This window comes from Tachysurus fulvidraco, chromosome 9 (genome assembly GCF_022655615.1).
Source record: "Tachysurus fulvidraco isolate hzauxx_2018 chromosome 9, HZAU_PFXX_2.0, whole genome shotgun sequence".
In the NCBI taxonomy this organism is placed as follows: domain Eukaryota; kingdom Metazoa; phylum Chordata; class Actinopteri; order Siluriformes; family Bagridae; genus Tachysurus; species Tachysurus fulvidraco.
Genome location: NC_062526.1, coordinates 28,184,208 through 28,207,952, shown reverse-complemented (window position 1 = coordinate 28,207,952; position 23,745 = coordinate 28,184,208). Strand labels below are relative to the sequence as shown.

Sequence of the window (23,745 nt, the reverse complement as noted above, 5' to 3'; positions counted from 1 at the left end):
GGTTCGGGCTGGCCATGACTGAGGTGCCCTTGAGCAAGGCACTGAACCCCTCCAACTGCTCCCCGGGCGCCACACGATAAATGGCTGCCCACTGCTCCAGGTGTGTGTTCAGGGTGTGTGTGTGTGTTCAATGCTGTGTGTGTGCACTTTGGATGGGTTAAAATCTGAGAACGAATTCTGAGTATGTGTCACCGTACTTAGCTGTATGTCATGTCACTAATATAAGTCCTGCACTGTTTATAACACATATCACTATGCCAGTAGGCCTTCACTGAATTCTGACGGGTCAGACAAACTCCAATTATGTTCAAAATCATGTCTGACAGCACTTCCCATACCAAGGCTCAATTTGTATGATCATGAATTTCATTCATTTTTCAACAAATGTTGGAAATACTGAAGACAAATTTGAGTTACTGTTAGTTATTACGGTGCCAAATCAATCCATGTGGCAACATTTCACTACCTTTATTGGCAATTTCAAAGTAATGTGGAAATGTCTGCACTGTTAGAACTGCACTGATTGATGTGTTCCGTCCTCAGGCTTGGGGTCCATACAGTATGTGACCCTTACTGGTGATATATCTGAAGCTGAATCTGTGACTACAAAATCTGTCTGAACCAGGGTTAACTAGAGGCTGAACTAAACATTACTCCTAATAACAGTTCAATTTTGACTTACAGCTTCAATGACCATTGTCAGGGGAATTGGGTTAGATTCAAGTGAAAGATGGAAAATATAGAACCCTAAACATAATCCATTATTATGAAATAAATGATAGAAAATGTCCCTATAGTTCAATAAAGCAACTGAATTTATAGCTAAAATTGGATAAAAAGCATCAACTGTTCCTGGAATGAGGCCTTAAACAAGGGCATTCTTTTGCTAAATATTTATTGCTTCTATGAAAATAAAACTTAACTTATGTTATTTGCATAACATATATTGTAGAAGAATATCTTTAAAGTCCTTTAATATTATACAAGCATAAAAACTATTCCTGTTTTCTTAAATGCCTGAGAGATGACAGCATTAAAGGGCATCCACATGTGAAACCGATGTTAAAGACGTTGATGTTGTAGACCCTACAATATATGTTAAAGAGGTCCTAAAAACACCTGAACTACAATGTCATCATCTTATAATGTGTGATAGGATACAGTTGAGCAGTGGAGGGACATTGATTGAGGACCCAACAGTATTAATTTGGCTGAAACATGATTTTTAACTTTTATCTAGTGTTCATGCCACCAGAGGTCTGTCAAAAACACCAATGTACACAAATCCTGTATCTGCAAATTGTAAATGTTCAGGAAAAAACATCATGGATATTGTAGATACTATTTCTATCTGCAATATCCATAATGTGTTCCTGAACATTTACCATCACATATCGAACAGCTTTGAAATCCTGTACAGCAGGTGAATTCATTGAAAATCTGTAAGGCAGCCTTCATTTCTGGCAGATGTGTGGACACATTGATCAAAAGATTGTTGATGATTGTTAATTGCATACTCAGGAAATGTGCATTTTCCCTAACCTTATAGATAAGCATGCATGTTATTTAGATGCACATCAAATATAACCACTGAGTAACCTCTTTTTAAGGGTAAAATTTTCATTTTTTATTTGAATTTAAAAATGTTCATCTTTTCATCCTTTCAAATAAACATCTACAACGATCACAGGCCCCCTTTTTCTAGGATAATGGCTTGGCTACTGTGAAACACTGGCACGTATGGCCACAGTGAATAAACCATAAGACAGTGTGCTGAAAAGTAATAGCCATTACAATATTATCAGTTAATCTATCAGTTATTAGTATAGCCAAATAATAACTGCAGAACCATTCAAACAGTACAATTTGTGCTCTTTATTTTCCACATCTATTTTAATAAAGAATTAGAAGTATTGTGATAATTAAAGTACTAATAATAATTTTAGGCTGCATAAACCTTTATGTCAGAGGAGTTTGGGGCAAATATTTTTAGAGAAACAATGAGATATAGTGTTTTCCTGAACCATGGGTAGAAAAGCCCATATATGATAGGGTTGAATGTAGAATTAATATAACCCAACCAGCCAAATAGTTCATAAACAATTCCAGGTGTGCTATAGTTGTAAAGGGGATCAATGACAGATGTAAGGAAATATGGCATCCAGCATAAATTAAATGCTCCTACAACAATCCCAAGAGTTTTTGCTGCTTTTTTTTCATGTTTCACCTTTTGTAAAATTTTACTTGATGCCACATCCGTTCTGCCCTGTTTTGTGCCCCCCAATTTCCTTACATGCTTTTCTGAAACCAAAAATATTTGAGAATACAGACCAATCATAACACAGATTGGCAAAACAAAAAATAGAGCCGTACTTATAGTAGCACATACACCATTAATCAAAAATATACAACTTCCAAAACAATCTATTGATGCAATAAAACGTTCTAAGTTTGCTTCATTTGCTTTTGTACCAACAGTACTGAAAGCATAAACTGTGGCCAAAATCCAACTCATTGCTGCCATAAGGCCTGCGACAGGTAGAGTTATTCTTGAAGGGTACTGAAGTGGATAGCATACAGCTTGATATCGATCTGTAGCAATAGAAATCAGGTGAAAAATTGATGCACCAGTGAAGAGAAAGTCAAAAGTAGAATGCCAATAGCAGAATTCTTTTCCAAAGTACCAGCAGCCATCCACACTCCTGACCATACTGAAAGGCATGATTGTGATTCCCAGAAGTAGGTCCACCAGAGCCAGAGACATCACCAAAATGTTTGTAGGTGTGTGAAGTTGTTTGAAATGAGCTATAGAGATGATGACCACAGAGTTCCCTACAACTGTAATTACTGCTGCAAGCACCAGTATTGAATATACCACAGTTTTTGCTGCCAAATTTTGAGAACGTTTATGACATGAGACATTTGATTCAGGATAACAATATGCTATTACATCATCCTGCAGTAATTGTCCTACCATCCTTCAAAATTATGATGTCAAAAATATAGACACACCACTCGCACTGATTCGCATTTTCACGTGAAAGTGATTCTTATTCTGAGTGATGCTGATAGTTATACTTGCTTACTGTACAAGTACTGGGACCACCTGGGAGATAGTAGTCCACTAGCAAACAAGACACTTCCCCTTTAGGTAGAAGAAAAAATGTTTGTTATTACACATCTATGTCATACATGTAAAATGTACCCTATAACTGACTGATGGTAAGTCAGATCTGATTGCTTTGCTCAACCATGAAATATAATGATGGAACTGGAAAAAATGTAATTTTGATCCTCAAGCAGCATCATGTGATGACGGGGCTGTTTGTCCAACCCGCCATTGGACAGAGGGAAAGACCATGACCCCATGTCACCCCATGACTTTTCTCTATATTAGATGAACAGCTACCACACTGGTCACCACATTAATAAGTCGTGCAAGTCGTGGCCTAATTTGTAGAGAGTCTGACTCGTAATCGTAAGGTTGTGTAATGGCCATGTACCCATTTATGCCCATTTATTCTGCATCGCCCGGGGAGCAGATGGGGGACTCGGTGCCTTGCTCAAGGGCACCTCAGTCGTGGCCGGCCGAGACTCGAACCCAAAACCTTTGGGTTACGAATCAGACTCTCTAACCATTAGGCCACGACTGCCTGTGTGTGTGACTGACTGCGATGTGTGTTATTACATAGTATCATAGTACATGAGTAATGAGGCAGATGAATTTTGACTGGTAATGTATGTACAGGTACATAAAAAAATGAAATAGTGGTGACTATAAAGCATTTAACCCCATGCTTGTGATTTGTGATTTAATGTTTGGCCAATAAGGACAGAATTGTTTAAGCCTTTACTGTACTTAAATCAATTCAATACATGCTGCCACTTTTATTAGGTTTTTATTAGACTTTTATTTTTAGTGTAATTTGACACTCAAATATTTCTTTTCTATATGTACTTAATCTTAATAAAGATTGTTAGAATATAAAAAATGTGGTTTAATAAATATATTAAAAGTGGGGAAGTCGTGGCCTAATGGTTAGAGAGTCTGACTCCTAACCCTAAGGTTGTGGGTTCGAGTCTCGGGCTGGCCACGACTGAGGTGCCCTTGAGCAAGGCACCGAACACCTCCAACCACCACACGATAACTGGCTGCCCACTGCTCCGGGTGTGTGTTCACGGTGTGTGTGTGTTCAATGCTGTGTGTGTGCACTTTGGATGGGTTAAATACTGAGAACGAATTCTGAGTATGGGTCACCGTACTTAGCCGTTCTGTATGTCACGTCACTAATATAAGTCCTGCACTGTTTATAACACATATCACTATGCCAGTCGGCCTTCACTGAATTCTGATGGGTCAGACAAACTCCAATTATGTTCAAAATCATGCACTTCCCATACTAAGGCTCAATTTGCATGATCATAAAATTTCATTCATTTTTCAATAAATATTGGAAATACTGAAGACAAATTTGTGTTACTGTGAGTTATTAAGGTGCCAAATCAATCCATGTGCCAACATTTCACTAACTTTATTGGCAATTTCAAAGTAATGTGGAAATGTCTGCACTGGAAGAACTGCACTGATTGATGTGTTCCGTCCTCAGGCTTGGGCTCCATACAGTATGTGTCCCTTACTGGTGATATATCTGAAGCTGAATCTGTGACTACAAAATCTGTCTGAACCAGGGTTAACTAGAGGCTGAACTAAACATTACTCCTAATAACAGTTCAATTTTGACTTACAGCTTCAATGACCATTGTCAGGGGAATTGGGTTAGATTCAAGTGAAAGATGGAAAATATAGGACCCTAAACATAATCCATTATTATGAAATAAATGATAGAAAATGTCCCTATAGTTCAATAAAGCAACTGAATTTATAGCTAAAATTGGATAAAAAGCATCAACTGTTCCTGGAATAAGGCCTTAAACAAGGGCTTTCTTTTGCTAAATATTTATTGCTTCTATGAAAATAAAACTTAACTTATGTTATTTGCATAACATATATTGTAGAAGAATATCTTTAAAGTCCTTTAATATTATACGAGCATAAAAACTATTCCTGTTTTCTTAAATGCCCAAGACATGACAGCATTAAAGGGCATCCACATGTGAAACCGATGTTAAAGACGTTGATGTTGTAGACCCTACAGTATATGTTAAAGAGGTCCTAAAAACACCTGAACTACAATGTCATCATCTTATAATGTGTGATAGGATACATTTTGCACATTTGGGGGCAGAGCTGTGGTACAACCGAAAGGCCAGTCGGTACACCAATTTAAACCTTTGTTCAGAGTATCACCCTAAAGGAGCTGGCCGAGTTTCGTGTGGAGAGTTCGAAAGCTTGCCGAGTTACAGTATAAACCTCCAAATTTATAATGGGAGTCTATGGGGAAAAAGGCAAATTTAAGATCTGGTACCAAAAGTACCGGTACTCGGATCGCTTAGAAAAGTAACAGCAACAAACTTCAGACCGGGATCTACAACATAAACCGAATTTGGTGCATGTGGCTCGAAAGCTCTAGGAGGAGTTACTCTTGATAAATTTTTGTCTAAGCTTAAATAGGAAAACAGAATGTTGGCTTCTACAAAGCAACATAATAAAAAAAAACCTGTAGGCTAAACATAAACAGTGAATATGAAATATGCAAAAAAGAACATAACATTTAATAATTGTGGTCACTAGGTGCTATTGGGAACAGGTGTGTGATCAGTAGGGTCACATGGTTTAATGGGTAGTGCAGTTTTACAAGCATAACAGACCTATAGTCATAGAGAGGTCCTGGACCACCAGGCCAAATGTCCCTCTGGCGGTGGAGGCTCACTAAACAATTTACATCTCATTTACAGCATTTAGCAGCCACCTTTATCCAGAGCAACTTTTATCTCATTTTTATACAATTGAGCAATTGAGGGTTAAGGGCCTTGATCAGGGGCCCAGCAGTGGCACGTAGGAATCGAACTCACAACCTTCCGATTGGTAGCCCAAAAACTTGACCACTAGGCTATCACACCCCAAAAGTCCAAAATGAATGTCAACCCTAGAGGAGCAAGCAGGTAGAGCAAGATCCTCAGCTGAGCAGTGATGCACAGCAAAGTTCTTAGCAAAGCTGCAGGGTGGCATGATGGTTGTGTCATTGCCCAATGAGGAAGCAACATCTATAGTGAAGCCAGAAGGGAAGCGATATCCTCCTCTAAGCCAAAGTTAGAGGAGTTAGAGGGAGAAGTTAGAGGGAGAAGCTATGTCCTCGGCAAAGCAGAGGCTGACTGACATCCTTAGCAAAGGTGGTATGGTCATTGGAGCCAGAAATCAGAACCGCATGCTCGTCAGAGCCAAAGGGTCTAATACTGTCCTGTGCAGGGAAGAGAGATATCTTCAGGGAAAGAGCAAAATGGCTGTATTCTGCATAGAAGCTCCCTTCCTGTTTTGTACAGTATAGTACCTTTGTCTAGTTTTTGTTGGAGTTTTGTTTGTATTCTGTGTTATTTGGACCCTGAGCAAGAATATCCTTAATCAGATCATTCAAGCATAAGAAAACACCTGAATGAATGAAAACATAATGAAAAGACAACTCAAATCCTTTTGCATAACGTGTTTAAACTGTTGGATGGCTTGGGAAAGAAATCTTGACTGTTCCCAGAATATACGGTGTCGCTTGAAAGTTTGTGAACCCTTTAGAAATTCCTGTATTTCTGCATAAATGTGACCCAAAACATCATCAGATTTTCAAACAAGTCTTAAAAGTAAACAGTGAACACAATAAAATAAATGAGCCAAAAATATTATCCTTCATTTGACTGAAAAATTATCCAACATTACATATCTGTGACTGGCAGAAGTGTGTGAACCTTTATTTCAGTATCTGTTGTGACTCCTTGTGCAGTAATAACTGTAAGTAAAGTGTCCAGTAACTTTTGATCAGTTCTGTACAACAGATTAGAAGAACTTCATTCCGTTCCTCAGTACAGAAGAGCTTCAGCACTGGGATTTTACTGGGTGTCCTTACACGGACTGACTACTTCAGGCCCTTCCAAAACATTTCTGTTGGATTAAAGTCAGGACATTGGTTTGGTCATCCTAAAACATTATCTTTCTTACGCTTAAATCATTCTTTGGTACACAGACTTCCTGCTTGGGCTCATTGTGTGCTGGGTGTCTCATTGTCTTGGTGTATAACCCATTTTTTCTTGAATTTCAGTTCATGGAGAGATGTCTTGTAATTTTCATTTAGAGATCACTGGTAGAATTCTAAATTCATTGTTTCATCAATGAAGCTCCTGGTCCAGATGCAGCAATACATGCCCAAAGTATGATACTATAGTTTCACAGACCGTATAAGGTTCTTATGCTGGAATTCGGTATTTTTCTTTCTCCAAAAATAACGCTTCAGACTGTTATGTGTCTTGTTTTGGAGTGATCTTTGTTGGTTGAACACTTCTGGGGACGTACTAATGGTCTTAGATTTCCTCCATTTCTACAGAATCTATATGGCTGAGTCCAAACTCTTAATAGATGATTTTGGAACCTTTTCCAGCCTGATGAACAAAAAATGATTATTTTCTGAAGTCCTTGCTTTTGCAATGATCCCCTTCCAGAAACACATGTCATGAACATCAGACCTTGATATACAGTACAGACCAAAGGTTTGGACACACCTTTCAAAAGTTTGGACACACTACCTTTTCAACAAGGTAAGGGCTATTTGACAGTGAATGTACGTATATACTTCCACACATGTTAATTCATAGTTTTGATGCCTTCAGTGTGAATCTACAATTTTCATAGTCATGAAAATAAAGAAAACTCTTTGAATGAGAAGGTGTGTCCAAACTTTTGGTCTGTACTGTATCTCTGTTCTTTAGTTAAAACTGGACCCTCATGGAGACCTTAATCTGATCTTGATAGTAAATACTAATCCAAGATGTTCACAGAATTGTGCCTCACAGATATATAAGATATAGAACATTTTCGACTTTGTCTGCTTTTAGGATTTGTGTGAAAATCTGATGTGTTCTTTCACATTTATGCAAAAATATTTAAAAATTTTAAAAGGCTTCACAAACTTTCAAGCGACATTATGTCACTATGGACAGACAAAAACTACAGAATGGTGCATTGAAGGAAATACACCACATGAATAAGGAGTCAGGCCATTATGAGCTGCCAGAACAGCTTTGTGGAGCCTTGGCCTGAAGAGCATTCTTCCAAAAATCTAATCTCAGTTGGTTCACCCAGATGGGTTGGGACAGGGGGACTGTGAATACAATAATACATGATTTACAACCTTAATAAACTATCCAGTGACCCAACAGCTGTACCAAATTTTTAGCATTAAGATTAGGTAAGAATCGTAAAGTAATGTCAGGCATCATTGTGCTATGAGCAGTCGTGTAAATCATCAGTTACTCATAAGGTGTTTCAGTAAAGTGAACATTTCTAGTCAGAATGAGCAAAACTGTTGTTATATCATGACAAACATATCAGTTTTCTCTTTAATAATATTTCTGATTAGTGCAGTGTTGTATACTGAGTAAAGATTATATGTACAATGTCAACACATTGTGATGTGGCTGTGTGTTGACACATGGGCCATTAGCAATATCGAGAGACATGTGAAGTCAAGTTTGTGGTAAATGTCTGAATTTTATTATATTTTTAGGAAGTTTAATTAGTTGTATATCAAATGTTTCTGCAGCAATATCTGAATGATTTTATTCATTATCACATTGCAGTCATCTGCTTCCCTGCTTTTACCTTTTACTGTAATCATGTGTATTAAATCGATAGGCCTCAGCTTCTATAAAGACATTTAGGGACTGGATGGTGTAACGTTTTTATCTGATGTGTTGTTGCTGTTTAAGTAGATTTATGTACAATATATAGTTTTTTTCTTTTTATAAATGACCATTTTCTGACCTTATAATTTCTGTTCTCTAATTTATTGCCCTGACATGGAGCAGAAAGAGACATCTTTGTGTCTGTGTGTTGGTGGTGTTGGTGGTGGAGGGGGATTCATGTTTAGTTCATGTTTTTATCATTCATTTAATCTAAAACACAGACATAAGAGTTTTATAAACTGTAAATGTGACTGTGTATGAGACAAAAAGGAAAAGCAGTAGTGTGAAGAGATCAGATGTGTTCAGGTCTTAACAATTGTTGTGGATATGATGTGTGTGTTAATCAGCACTGCTACACTGAGCAAATTTGAACTTGTGCTGAAAATCATAAGCTCTTGGATCTGAGTGTTTGTGAGAAGGTTGTTCCTCTGATGAACATTAACAGAGCCAAACTCTTCTGCTTAACACACAGACACTCGAATGAATCAGGAAAAGTGCAGCTGTGTACAGCTTCACTGTTAACACTGATGAGCTGGTGTTAAGATCAGAACAAAGAACATTTTTAGTCAAAATGAACAAACATTATTATATCATTACAGCAAACAGTGCAGTAAATATTATTAATTTGAATAAACAATACAAATATGAATTCATGTAGTGTTATTGACAGATTATAGGGATATTAAATCATAGGGATATCATGATGTGGCCTTGTGTGTAGACTGATGTGTGGTCCAGTATTTTTACTGACTTCACTCATACAGGACAGAATTCATTGTGTTTAATGTTCACTCATCACACATTCATGCCCATTTTAGATCACCTTCAGACTTGTCAAGGATTTTCACCACAAAACAGGACTTCTGTTTCTTCATTTCTGACCAGGTTTATATCTTTACAGGCACACATAAGGTTATCAGGTTGTGGCAGACATCTGAGATGATGCCCAAAAGACCAGTTAAAATCTCTCACCTTTAATGATGGACAATCTCTCACAGGTACATGACTAATTAAAGGTGTCACACATTAATGTATTGACTTCATACTTTTATCTATGTTGTTGTTGTTTAGCTGTCAATCAGGCAAACCATCTGATTGACAGCTTAAAGCTTGTAATATAGTCCACTTAATTTGCTTGCTTGTTTGTCATCTAAATAATTTTACTGATTATTCCCATCTGTGAATTTTAATGAGCAATCCTTTTAACAGGAAATGCTCTATCTAGTAAAGCAGGTCATGTACACGAATAAATATTTTTCTCCATTATTTAGGCCCCATGACCCATCAGGATCAGTATTAGAAGAGCTTTCTGTTCCTCTTGGACTGTAAGTCTTTACTCATGTTAGATCTGATCTATTTTCCCATTGATTCCAATCTAATTGGTCTGAGGTTCATGTAAAGAAATTTAGAGACTGGATGTTGTCACACTCTTGTCTCATTTTGGTCCTCGTCCTGTTTATTCTTCCTGTTGTTCTAATGATTGATGGAGCATATAACTGCATTCACTCCAGAGTGTTTCTTTATATTGTATGTTCTTGTATTTTTTTTCTTTATATGAGGTGCAACCTTGCCATATAACATCAATATAATATACATAAACCTTTTTGGGGAAAGACATGAAACAAAGAAGATTGAGTACTGATGCATCCATTGAAAGTCTAATTCCTTCCAAAGTTCCTGGATCAGATTTGGATCGTAAAATCCAACCCTTCAATGTATGTAAAGATACACACAGAAACACATGGTTTTCATTCTGTCCATTGAACTTGTCTTGATTATGAAGGTATTCATAATCATTGTGTAGAGCTATGTTCTATTTTGTATGTGAGATAATACAGTCTCTGCCACATTTGACACCACATATCAACCAGGGTGGCAGTGAGTTTACCAAACTGTTGAGCCTTGTGTTCATCATCATCTGTTAGTAGTGATGCCTCCATCAGCTTCTGACATTTACGATGAAGGACCCCATATATTTGTCTGTGCTTGTCAGACCCCATATATTTGTCTGTGCTTGTCAGAGACATAGAATAAACAGACACTCAGACATAAAATAGAACGGGGGGAATAGAAGCCTTTATTATGCCCACATATACATTACAGCACAGTGGAATTCTTTTCTTCACATACCCCAACTGAGGAGGTTGGGGTCAGAGAGCATGGGCAGTTATGATACAGCACCCCTGCACTCTGATATAGGGAGGGTTGAGGGCCTTGTTCAAGCAGGTCAGCTTGGCTGTGATGGGCCTTGAACCCCGATCATCCGATCAACAACCCAGAGCCTTAACCAGTTGAGCCACTGCCCCATGGTAACTCTTTGCTAACCAGTTACTACAGCAGAGCTCAGAGTATTTTATCACTTAAACTGATAAAACTACTCTTGATGCTATGCTCCAAAACATGTGTAACCGGCTAATGTTTTATTTGTACTTCTTGGGACTTTTTCTCTAGATATCAACTGAGTAGCTCATTCTCTTGCTCTAGGACATTCAGGCACTATGAAAGGTTTGGCAGATCTATGGGGTCTGAGCAGTTTGCTAGGATCAATAATCATGAGTTAACAGGCTGAATCTGGCCTACGATCAAAAATCAACAAAGAAATAGTATTGTATTAAATCTGGTTAACTGTGTTACATCATGACAGACACAACAATAAGGTCATGTTTGTTGTTGGAGACACCTAAGTGCCCAGTTATCACCTCTCACATTTAATGATGGGAATCTCTCACAGGTATCTGACTTATCAAAGGTGTTAAAGACCAAACATCTTAATGACTTCACACTCTCATCTAATTTGGATTCTGTGCACAATATTACACCATCCTGTTTATCCTTCATTGCTCCCTAATGATTCAATTAGTGTATTATTGCATTTGCTCCAGATTGTCGTGTCATCATTTAAGATGTATTCTTTTGTTTTTAAATATTCTATAATAAAGAAACTACAGATTTCCTTTCTAATTGTTTGTGTCCATGCAAATATAACATGAATAGCCTTTATAACTTCTAGGCTTATTGAGCTCACTATGAGTTGAAAAATTTACTTTGACATTTTGATTGAGTTCTGCTGTCTTGTAATCTGTTGAAAACATATGAACTCAAACATGCTTTTGGAGCCTCATAAACTTTTGATGAATATTGTTTGAAATCTGCTTAACCTTTATTGCATCATGATGACTAAACATTATGAGGTGATGTTTGTCATCTGAGATAATGCCTAAGAGCCCAGTTACCACTTCTCACATTTAATGATGGGAATCTCTCACAGGTATCTGACTAATCAAAGGTGTTAAAGACCAAACATCTTAATGACTTCACACTCTCATCTAATTCTGGTCTTCTGAAAACCCATATTAATTTGTTTATGTACAATATTTCATCATCCTGTTTATCCTTCATGTTACACTAATGATAAGTCCATTAGGTCCAGTTTTCAGAGAGCTGACTAAATAAAACAATAATCAAAATAAACCAGAATATTGTATTTGCTCAAATCATTCACATTTTCAGAAAAGCATTATTTGTCAAATATGTGAGTACTGTACCCTACTCACCAAGTAAATAAGGTCTTCTTCAACGATCGATCTATAATCATAGGCCATGGGGTCTTGCTCAAGTTTATGTGATGTGTCACATTGTAGTAGGAAATATAACTATAACATATACCTTTCTGATAATTAAGAGAAATAAAAATTAGTAGAGTTTAATTTTGTTTATTTGGTTATATAAGACTTTATAATCTACTTTGCTTGTGTTTGTGGACACACATGTTGAAGCCTTTACCAGAAATTCAAATGGTAAATCTATGATGTTGTATTTTACTTCTGGTTAACTTATACCAGTATGTTATTACCCTTTAACAGACTGATGGTAGGTCAGATCTGATTGCTTTGCTTGACCATGTACTATGATGATGGAAGCATGTGATCATGGGGCTGTTTGTCCAACCTGCCTTTAGACAGAGGGAATGATGTCCATGACCCAGGGGGTCAGTTTTAGTTTAGAGAGAGAGGATCACCTCATGAATTTCCACTATATTAGATGAACAGCTAGCAGACTGGTCACCACATTAACATAAGACCTGCACTGTTTATAACACGTATCACTGACAGTTGGCCTTCACTAAATTCTGACAGGTCAGACAAATGTTTCAGTAAAACAGGTGATTAAGACCTCACTCCCATTATCTGGTTATAAAGAACCAGATGTACTGTATATCAACCAGTTATCTATCAATCACTACAGTCTATCTAGGAATAAAACAGGTGATATGACCTTACACCCATCATCTGTTTATAGGCTTATACAAGGCAAATTTCTCACCAAAGCATCGAGCCTTCAAACTCTCCTTGTTTAAGTGATTTACAACAAGAATGAGATCTGTATAGAATTCTATTTTAGTACATCAACTAGTCTGACAGGGCTGCCTATGCTATTGCCTGGTTTACAAATAGGGACATTAGAGAAACTCACATGTTCTTTATAATTGTTTCATTCATTGTGAGTCATAAAGGTGCCAAATCCTTCTATACTGTATGTGACCCATTTGAGTGCCATTAATGTCAAATCTAAATGGGATAGGATGTGGAAATGTCTAGACTGGGAGGAAAATTTAGATAGACTGTAGTTTATGATATATAACTGGTTGATATCCTCACGCTCTGGCTCCATATGCAGTCAAAACTGTTGATGTCTCTGATTAGAATTTTTGGTATGTTTTGCATAGGTGAGCCGTTGTATAGATCAGTGGTCCCCAACTGCCATGACTTTAATCCAGAACACCGGCAGAGTTTCTAACTTTCTAACGACGACTGTTTCGTACTCATTTTTGCTAATTTGTGGGTTAAATTTGAGCAAACACAATATACACGTACACCAAGCACTGTTAAACATGACAAAGTACCGGTGAACAGAGAGAAGAGCGATACATATACCTTCTCTCCAACAAAGCTAAAATGCCACTGCCGCTTGCAGCCGCACAGCTCCAGATGTCACCTAAACCCGACCAGATATCATGATATTTTGCCGGTACCGGGGGTTGGGGACCACTGGTATACATGACCACATGCATGGATGCTGCAGCTATGGAATCTGAATTTTTCAAATCTTTGCTTTCATACCTCTTGTAAGGCACATCATATAGTTACATTTGAAAGTAATCTAGAGTCCACAAAACGAAAAGTCAGTTAGTCTTAGTCTTAATACTTATAACTGATGGCTTTTACACATACACTATTTTGCCATCACACATATCATGGGCCTTCCCCTAACTGTTACCACAAAGTTGGAAGACCAATCGTATAGTATTTGCTCCTCCATACAAAGCATTATAGTTTAGCTACTTGGGAACTCATTGGCCTAGAGCAGGGGTGTCAAACTCAAATTCACAGTGGGCCAAAATATAAAACTGAGATAAAGTCAAACTGAATATTTATTGAAAAATTAACTACAACTGATATGTAATGTTCAACCTTTTTCATATGGAAACAAACTTTAGAATTGCTTAAACACAGGATTTGGAACAACCAGAGCTTGATATATTTTAAGTTTCAATGTAAAAAAAAAAAAAAATGTACAATTTTGGTGATGGTGATTACATAGGTATGACTTTAAACAAATTAGCATATTGTGACATCACTGACTGGGTCTTCAACGCGTGCCTTCGGGCGCATCATTGCAAACCTCATTTTGATGCTGGACACAGTTTTTCCAGAACTTTGTGCCAAGTTAAAGCAGTGTCCAGCTGTTTTACTGAATTTTTTAGATGTATTATGGTGCCCGAACGCATTAATATTATTCTATTGCTTTTGTATTAGTTGTTTGAAGAGGGGAAAAAAATCCCTTTTTTTTTTCTTAATGCAAATTTACAACCGGCAAGTCGATCGGACTTAAATCGAGTCGGTCCTAAATTGACAAGGTCGGTCGGGTTACGGCAAACAAGAATATTTTTAAGAATGGCCTCAGTGGTGTTCGTTTCGCAAACTTTGACCATACACTTTTTGACAAACTCTCCCTCATTAAAGGGCCGGGCAGATTTTGCCATCTCTGCTGCCACAATAAAACTCGCCTTTACAGCAGCTTCACTTTTTGATTTTGCTTTCATGAACATAGTCTGCCAGGAAACCAGACTTTTTTTTCCTTCTGCATCTTCTGCTTTATATCTAGGTCCTTATACTTCTCATAATGTTTTGTTTCATAGTGTCTTCTTATGTTATATTATTTAGTTACAGACATGTTAGCTCCATTAGCACACAAGACAAACTGGTTGTTAACGACTGTCAACAGAGAATGAGGGGCGCTTGCTGTTCGTGACTACGCATCAATACAGTGGCAAGGCATTCTGGGATTTGTAGTATTAGTGGAGCATGCGGCTAGCCAGCTGTAATGCACATTTGATATGATCTCGCGGGCCAAATATAATTACACCGCGGGCCAATTCTGGCCTGCGGGCCAGAGTTTGACACCTCTGGCCTAGAGCAAAGATGTTCCAGCATGCCCCAAACATAATGCAGACATGGTGTCATCAGGTTAGAGTGGAGGATCTCCAAAGTCCTGTCCAGAGCCTTGACCTCAACCTCACTAAACACCTTTAGTGAAAGTGACATACAGCTAAGTACGGTGACCCATACTCAGAGTTCGTTCTCTGCATTTAACCCATCCAAAGTGCACACACACAGCAGTGAACACACACACACAGCAGTGAACACACACCCGGAGCAGTGGGCAGCCATTTATGCTGCGGCGCCTGGGGAGCAGTTGGGGGGGTCCGGTGCCTTGCTTAAGGGCACCTCAGTCATGGTATTGCCGGCCCGAGACTTGAACCCTCAGACAAACTTTCTAACCATTAAGCCACGATTTCCCCACAGGTTTATCCCTTTAGGATAAACTTGAACACCAGCATCAGAGTCTGACCTCACGATTGCACTTGTGTCTGAATAAACACTGCATCTCTGCATCCACAATCCAGAAACGAGTGCAAATCCTTCACAAATAAGCAAAGCTTATTAAAACTAAATACATTTGGAATAATGTATAGTATCACACAAACTGTATAGATTTGTAGATATTTGGATATATAGTGAATGTCATATGGAATTCTGATGTTAGGGCCCTAATACTTCAAATCATCTATCTTTCATTTTACTCACAATTGTTAAATAATTGTTTTCATTGTTTTGTTTAATTTTTAGTCCAAATAAGATTTACTTACTTTAATATTTAACTGTGCAAAATATTCAGTTATAAAATAAACTAACATGTAAACATTCACTACAGATTTAATAAAACATTCTCAGCTCAGTAAGATAGATAGATAGATAGATAGATAGATAGATAGATAGATAGATAGATAGATAGATAGATAGATAGATAGATAGATAGATAGATAGAAATATACAATCAAAACCATTTTTAAGCTACTGAGGCTAGTTTTATATATATATATATATATATATATATATATATATATATATATATATATATATATATATATATATATATATATTCTATTGTTATAATATTAAAAAATGTGGTTTAATAAATATATTATGGGGGGGAGTCATGGCCTAATGGTTAGAGAGTCTGACTCCTAACCCTAAGGTTGTGGGTCGGGCTGGCCATGACTGAGGTGCAGCATAAATGGCTGCCCACTGCTCCGGGTGTGTGTTCACGGTGTGTGTGTGTGTGTGTGTGTGTGTGTGTGTGTGTGTGTGTGTGTGTGTGTGTGTTCACTGCTGTGTGTGTGCACTTTGGATGGGTTAAATTCTGAGAACGAATTCCGAGTATGGGTCACCGTACTTAGCCGTATGTAAAAAAAAAAAAAAAAAGAAAAATGGTCAAATATAGTGTGTTTTCACATGATCTCTAGTGTAGATGTGCATTTAGCAATATTTGCTTTCAGTTCCTTTTGTTTTTGAGTCTGATGTTAACAAATATTAGAACTCAGTTCCAGTCACCAGACACTCATCTACAGTAACTATTCCAAGTAGTGCACTTACTGTTTATTACCACTAGAGGTCTCTCTCTCTCTCTCTCTCTCTCTCTCTCTGCTTTCTCTCTCTCTCTCTCTCTCTCTCTCTCTCTCTCTCTCTCTGACATACAGAATAGCTGATATTTCTGTTACTTTTTTTGTTTGTTTCTTAATTAAAATTGCTTATTTGACAGATTATTGCAGAAAATGACACTGTAGTAAGAGCAATATGTCTGTGAGTGACTGTGGTCAAGCTTTACAATTTGTTCTTCTGTTCTTCTGAGAAATTAATGTCTGTGAACACGCAGAAAGTGCAACATCTTCAAGTTTGCAAGTTTTGCAGTATTATTAAGGCTGTAATTGAAATGTAAATATGTTTCAAGGGATTATGTACTTATTTAATTGCCCTTATTAATCATTTTATTTATTATTTAAATTATTTATTAATTTTTTGTACCAACAGAGGGCAATAAAACCACTTGGTGCACTTACATATCACCACCCCCAGAGGTCAGCACCATCACACAGTTTAATTTACGACATTCCGCAGGACAGCAAACATGAACACATGATGCTATTTTTCTTTCTCTTGGAGGTTTTTTTATGGTTTATAATAATTTATTAGTCCAATAATCAATCCATTATAAGATTAAGAATCACTAAGTAAGATCTCTCATGATTAGTTTTCCAGAGTCTGTAGGTCAAACTAATACATAGTAATAAATAATAAGTGAACATATCACAGAATCTACATTTAAAATATATAAATAATTGCTGTTTTTTCTAGTTTGGGTTAAGCTAACTAACCAACAGCATGTAGGCCTGGTTATCTGTTTGAAGACAACTAATAAACGTTTATGTCGATGAAACATGGTTGATTTTTACTCATGAACTGAAGCCAAAATTAACTTTATTTACAGTGCTGTACAGCACATGGAAAAGTATACACTGAATATTATACAAGACACAGTGGTCGAAAACATTTGGGAATTTAAAGGAATAAAATTATACAAACACAAAAAAAAAATTGAAACTCAACTAACCAGTAAAAGAGATCTCAGTTAATAAGGATGATAACAGTGTTTGTGGCACCTTTGTTCCATTCAGTCTCAGTTTTGTTTCTTAAAACAAGTTGTTTACAGAAGCAACAACATACAAGCGTGTAACAGTGGTGATATGGTTTAGATGTAAGAACATATACATGTTTGGCTTCATGTGTCAGACTTTTAAATATTCTGAAGCTGTAGCTGAACACCAGTCTTTTGGAGATACAGATGTTTCGCTCAGTGGTTTGATGCTTCTTTTACAGACACGATGTGATATTGTCTTTATTTGCCACCATAAAGGCCTCACCCACCGGCTCTGACAATTCTGCTTCCTTGGTTCCTGAAAGTTAATGAAAACCAGAACCAATTTTTTAGTCTTCAGTTCTGACAATAAGGTATCAGAAGAAAATCAACTACAGAAAATGAGTTTATTTTTCTCTCCCAGCTGTCAGGTTTTATTCAGGAGTACAACTGAAATCTGCAGCTGTTCCTGTGAAAAACCTCTCCGCTGATAATGATCCTCAAAGCCTTTCTAAACCAAGGGTACAAAAACGCATAAATGAAGGGATTCAGTGCAGAGTTCAAATATCCAAACCAGACCAAGGCATCGATTAGCAATGGTGATATTGTATAATTAACAAAAGGGTCGATGATGTTGCAGAGAAAAAATGGAGTCCAGCAGAGGAGGAAAACTCCAACCACAATAGCGAGAGTCATTGTGCTTTTTCTTGTTCGGGACCTGAATGCTCCAGGTTTGGGGCTGTGCATCCGGAGCTGATTGGCCAAAATGTTGATGGATCTCGCTTGGCTTCTGGCAACGATGTAAATCCTGGAATAGATGGCGAACATAATTAAGCCAGGGATGAAAAAAGAGACCATAGAGGTGATCACGGCTGAGCCATGGCTAAAAAAGACGTGACAACCTCCAACACAGCGCACATGAGACTCATAGAAATCTTCATTGCCTTTGAGGTTGAGTTCTCCAAACACTAATGCATAAGCAAACGCTGCAGAAATAAACCAGCTAGCTGAGACCAGAAACAGCACAGTGGCAGAACGAAAGCGTGAACGATACGTCAACGGGCTGCAAACAGCACAAAAACGTTCCGCCGACACACAAGTCAGATGGAAAATAGACGCTGTGCTCAACATGATGTCCATTCCTGTGTGCACCTTACACATAAAGTCAGAGAGATACCAGCATCCGTACACAGAGCGCATGGAGCTTAACGGCATCACAAAAATACCCAACAAGAAGTCACACATGGCCAGAGACAGGATTAGATGGTTGGTCGGTGTGTGGAGCTGCTTGAAGTGTGCTATAGAAATTATAACCAAAATATTTCCCATCACAGTCATCAGGATGGTGATTGTCATCAAGAGGAACATGGAGATCTGGATGTTCAAAGGTCGTGAAATCCTCCAGCAAGATCCGTTAATGGATTCATAGCAAACGAGCGCATTCTGATTGAAGTCGCTGATGTTTAGATCATCCATCGTGGTCCTTCATGTGGGAGAAAAAATGTTTACACAAAAATAAGATGTCATTAAGTTCAAATACAAGAATTTTTTTTAAACTTACATTCACAAAGTGAGGATATGTAGATGTTATGTTGTATTTTCATCCGAGTCAGACAAGGTATCGTAGTCCATCGTGAGAAACTGTATCTGAGAACGAGAAGTTCAGTGGAAAAGCCGTGTCTCTGTCCGTGATAGACTTGTAATGTTTAATGATTTACCTTCAGCTTGTATTTGACTAGGTCCAACAAGTACATCCCCTCTCTGCTGTTAAAATAATTACAAACCATTTAGAAAGTTATAATAAAGCTATAAAGTACAAAATATTTATTAAAGTCAGAAACTCACTTGGCCAGAAGATCAGAACTGAACCACTTCCTTTTTTACTGTTAGCAAAACGATAAATTTCTTCTGGGAACAAACACAGAGGACATCTGAATCCTTTTACAGTATGGAAATAAACCATGGAATGTCTTCTCCCATGGGTATAGCTTGTTTTTTTGTGTGTGAGAAAATGGTCCCTTCAAGAAGTCCAGCATTCACAAGATCTTCTGCAGAAGAAAAAAAAAACCTCAGGGGTCCTTTAATACCTTGTGTCGTGTTAAAACTTCCACACAGAGCAAACATCTCTGTGAAACCTAGATACTGTACGTGCCCAGATACGCAGCTTCCTTATACAGACTCGCAATTATGACCTGTGCAAACAGACTCCAACACACACACACACACACACACACACACACACACACACACACACACACACACACACACACACACACAATGAGAAACAGATGTTTAATATTGACACTTCGAAAGGAACAGATATTAACACAAAGGCCTGGATTAAACAGATCGTTCTCTACATGAGCAATCACATTAACTCTGATTGTAGGACTCGTGTGTGCACATGTTTTGACACTTCTAAGTTTAATATCATGTCACGGTGCTTTTTATCTCATGATACAATGCTTTTGAATAAATCTTATGAAGACTGTAAGAGAGAAAAGTAAACATACTACATGGAACAAAGCTCTCGGTTAATTTTTTCCTCCTATTTCTAATGCAGATTATGTAGGCACTCGGTTGCTACCTGCTGTATTCGATAACACTTGATTGTTTTGGCCGTTTGTTCCAATGGCAGTGTGTTGTGTCATTGTTTGCACTTCCCTCAAACGGACTGTTGTACTGTGAATGACGAACACATGAAGACCGTTTACTCAGTAGGGCCTTTGAAAGAATTGGCTGAGATTTAATTACTGTAACCTTAATTAAATAAAAAGGATATTCAGTGCTATAACATGCTAATTAGCTTTAAAACAATTAGCTAGATACCACAGATATGACATCTCTGAATTCATTAGCATATTATATGAATATCTATAGATTCATTATTAGAGGTGGGGGCACAGTGCCTTAGTGGTTAGCACGTTGTCCGTAGTGTGTGAGTGTGTGAGTGAATGAGAGTGTGTGTGCCCTGTGATGGGTTGGCACTCCGGCCAGGGTGTATCCTGCCTCAATACCCGATGACGCCTGAGATAGGCACAGGCTCCCCGTGACCCGAGAAGTTCGGATAGGAAATGAATGAATGAATGAATTATTATTAGAGGTTTATGAGTCCAGTAGAAAATCTGGGTACAATCTGGGTAAAAAGCTTCTAAACTAACACTTTAACACTTTTGTTTACAACTTTAGCCATAAAAATAAAATTCACTTCCAAAAAACCCCCCAAAACATACAAAGTATTCAAGTAGAGTATTTCATAAAACTCGTCACCATTTAATTGTGTATTTTTATACTGGGATTTTAGGATATTGAGGTTTTATCCCTTACAAAGAAACAACAACAAGCTTTCAATATTTTGTGTTCAGTGGCACATAAATAACTCAAAATAATGAAATAAACCATTAACCTTTAGCCGAACAGAGATATCGAAAGGTCACAGCAGTGGAACATTAACACTACAGACCACATCAGGCCACGTATGACACGATCGTATCTGTCTGATGTAAAGCAGAAACCTTCGCAAGTCGTCTGGGTCTGTGATGCGTGATAAGCAATAAGCCAATCGAGTGCAATTCCAGCCACATGAGGGGAAAATAGTGTTTTTGATTGGTTTATAATCAGCGGTGCTTCCTTTCTCCTACCTCTCGTACTTCCTATATAAATATATGAATAAATACATATAAGTTGTTAGCGTTTATTCAGGACACAGACACTCAGTCATACAGAGGTAAAACCTTTAAAGTTCTCCCAGATATTATTATTATTATTATTATTATTATTATTATTATTATTATTATTATTATTATAAATAACATGTATGTAACATTTATATGCAGCTAAAGATTAATGTATTTTATGTTCTGTAATCTGCAGTTTGTTCATCTTCTAACAGACGGTCCACGTGGTGGTAGTGCTGATAGATAGATAGATAGATAGATAGATAGATAGATAGATAGATAGATAGATAGATAGATAGATAGATAGATACTATCTATCTATCTATCTATCTATCTATCTATCTATCTATCTATCTATCTATCTATCTATCTATCTATCTATCTATCCATCCATCCATCCATCCATCCATCAGTGTCCAAAGGTTTTAGGCCCATAAAGAGCAGTAAACAGTAATAAACCATGTTTACCTTTACAGTTTATCTGTACCAGCTCTCTCAGGTTTATTACTGTGAGACATCTTGAGCTTTCGAGAACCTGAAACCGTTCGGCTCGGCCCGTTGGGTCTCACTAATTTTATCATAAAAAAAAATCATCTCTTTTATTAGCCTTTAAATGTATACAGAAGTTTGGCTGTAATATTTACATATCATTTGAAAATGAAACGTTTCTTTCTGTGACAAAGTTTTCGTTCGTTTAAATTAATGTCCTGAATGTGACACCGTAACGATTTGTTTGTGAACATGTCGAACCAGACAAGGACTTTTACCTTTATTGTAATATAATGTGAATGTCACACAGTTTAGTACGAAGAAATATTCTGAGGCATCATGGTGTGTGTGTTTGTAATATCAATGTGTGTGTGTGTGTGTGTGTGTGTGTGTATTTATATATCTAACATTTTACCCCTTGACTCCTTAATGAAATGGTTGAATAATTGCCTAAACGATCTCATATGCTGCTTCCTTCTGACTGTAGATGTCGTGTCACACAGTACACCATGTTTATCTTTATCGAGCATAGACAGTGTAAGTAACTCCCTCAATCTCATGTGTTCTGTATTTTTAGACATTCTGTTTATGAAACACTTCTCTAAAGATGAACACGAATCTGTCTGGAATGCGTGAGTCCACTGCTCTGTGTTACGATTCTCTGAACAACTCGTGTCTTCGTACCATATACCCTCTCGGCCTGCGCCTTTCACTCTACTTCTTCTTCACCACCATCTTCATCCTCACTGTGAGCGGAAACCTGTTAGTCATCCTTGTCATCTACGTTTCTCAGAATCTCCTTCCAACAGCCACCAATCATCTTATCCTGTCTCTGTCTTTGGCTGGGTTTCTGATCGGAGGGTTTGTGATGCCACACAGCATGATGCGTTCCGTCGAATCCTGCTGGTACTTTGGTCTAACTTTCTGTGAATTTCACACCACTGTTGATGTTGTGCTGTGTAACACTTATCTTCATCTTACCTTCATCTCTATTGATCGGTACTTGGCTATATTTTATCCTCTGCACTACAGAATCCTGATGACCAACAAAACCGGTGCAGCCATGATCATTTCCAGCTGGGGCCTTGCGTTAGGGTTTGGCTTCGCCATTGTCATTTCAAATCCACAAGTCAAGATCAGGGGTGATTTTTACAAATCCTGTGTGGGGGGGTGCTTTTCTTTGCATGCCAAAGAAATCGGGCTAGTATATTCTATTATTTTCTACTTTATCCCTGTATGTATCATAATCTCTGTGTACAGCAGGATATTTTTTGTGGCACAAAGACACGCTAAAGTGATTCATGGCTACAGTAAAGGCCCAAATCTTTCTGCCCCACTGACAACTAAAGATCTCAAAGCAACCAAAATCCTTGCTATAGTCGTCGGAACCTTCCTTTTTTGCTGGACACCATTTTTTATATGTAATATTATTGACCCACTAATAGGCCATTCGATCAATACCCTTTTGTATGAGTCTCTTATGTGGGTCGCGTATTTAAACGCGATGTTTAACCCTTTAATCTACGTATTCTTTTATAGCTGTTTCAGGAAAACTGCAAAGGTCCTTCTGAGCAAACTGCTCATGCAGATGTAGCTCAATCATAAAAGTTGTAGCAGTAAATATCTCTCTATAAATCTATATGTAAGTAGAATATTAGATTTCTTTCTTGATATTATTTAAATGCGTTCTTGTACATTT

General features: G+C 37.6%; 3 protein-coding genes across 5 annotated transcripts; 1 reads left to right on the top strand and 2 right to left on the bottom strand.

Annotated features, from left to right (window-relative positions):
- Window positions 1-1,942: 1,942 nt before the first annotated feature.
- LOC113651731 (trace amine-associated receptor 13c-like) lies at window positions 1,943-9,233 on the bottom strand. The gene is made up of 2 exons (XM_027160576.2): window positions 9,198-9,233; window positions 1,943-2,956 (listed from the first exon to the last, which is right to left on the bottom strand). Exons 1-2 carry the CDS (start codon window positions 9,231-9,233, stop codon window positions 1,943-1,945), a joined length of 1,050 nt encoding a protein of 349 aa, XP_027016377.2.
- Window positions 9,234-17,674: 8,441 nt separating this feature from the next.
- On the bottom strand, window positions 17,675-19,892 carry taar1b (trace amine associated receptor 1b). 3 transcript variants are annotated; one of them, XR_007143943.1, is made up of 4 exons: window positions 19,726-19,892; window positions 19,599-19,644; window positions 19,442-19,527; window positions 17,675-18,199 (listed from the first exon to the last, which is right to left on the bottom strand). XR_007143943.1 is itself a non-coding variant. In XM_027160586.2 (4 exons), coding segments are annotated over exons 3-4 (1,047 nt in total). In that variant the 5' UTR covers window positions 19,444-19,527; window positions 19,599-19,644; window positions 19,726-19,892; the 3' UTR covers window positions 17,675-18,318. The 3 variants fall into 3 exon arrangements, 1 of the variants encoding a protein (XP_027016387.1); XM_027160586.2 differs by having other exon boundaries at window positions 17,675-19,363; XR_003442724.2 differs by having other exon boundaries at window positions 19,442-19,644.
- A 2,761-nt stretch (window positions 19,893-22,653) lies between these two features.
- Window positions 22,654-23,640, top strand: LOC113651683 (trace amine-associated receptor 7d-like). The gene has a single exon (XM_027160525.2). It carries the CDS (start codon window positions 22,654-22,656, stop codon window positions 23,638-23,640), a length of 987 nt encoding a protein of 328 aa, XP_027016326.2.
- The last annotated feature ends 105 nt before the right edge of the window (window positions 23,641-23,745 follow it).

What these genes read in the sequence shown, in the direction of transcription:
- LOC113651683 (XM_027160525.2), top strand. Translation starts at nt 22,654, where the DNA reads ATGAACACGAATCTGTCTGGAATGCGTGAGTCCACTGCTCTGTGTTAC.
- LOC113651731 (XM_027160576.2), bottom strand. Translation starts at nt 9,233, where the DNA reads ATGATTTTCAGCACAAGTTCAAATTTGCTCAGTGTA. An exon ending in GTTCAAATTTGCTCAGTGTA is followed by an intron (nt 2,957 to 9,197) that starts GCAGTGCTGATT and finishes CAATTACTGCAG; the next exon opens with GATGATGTAATAGCATATTG.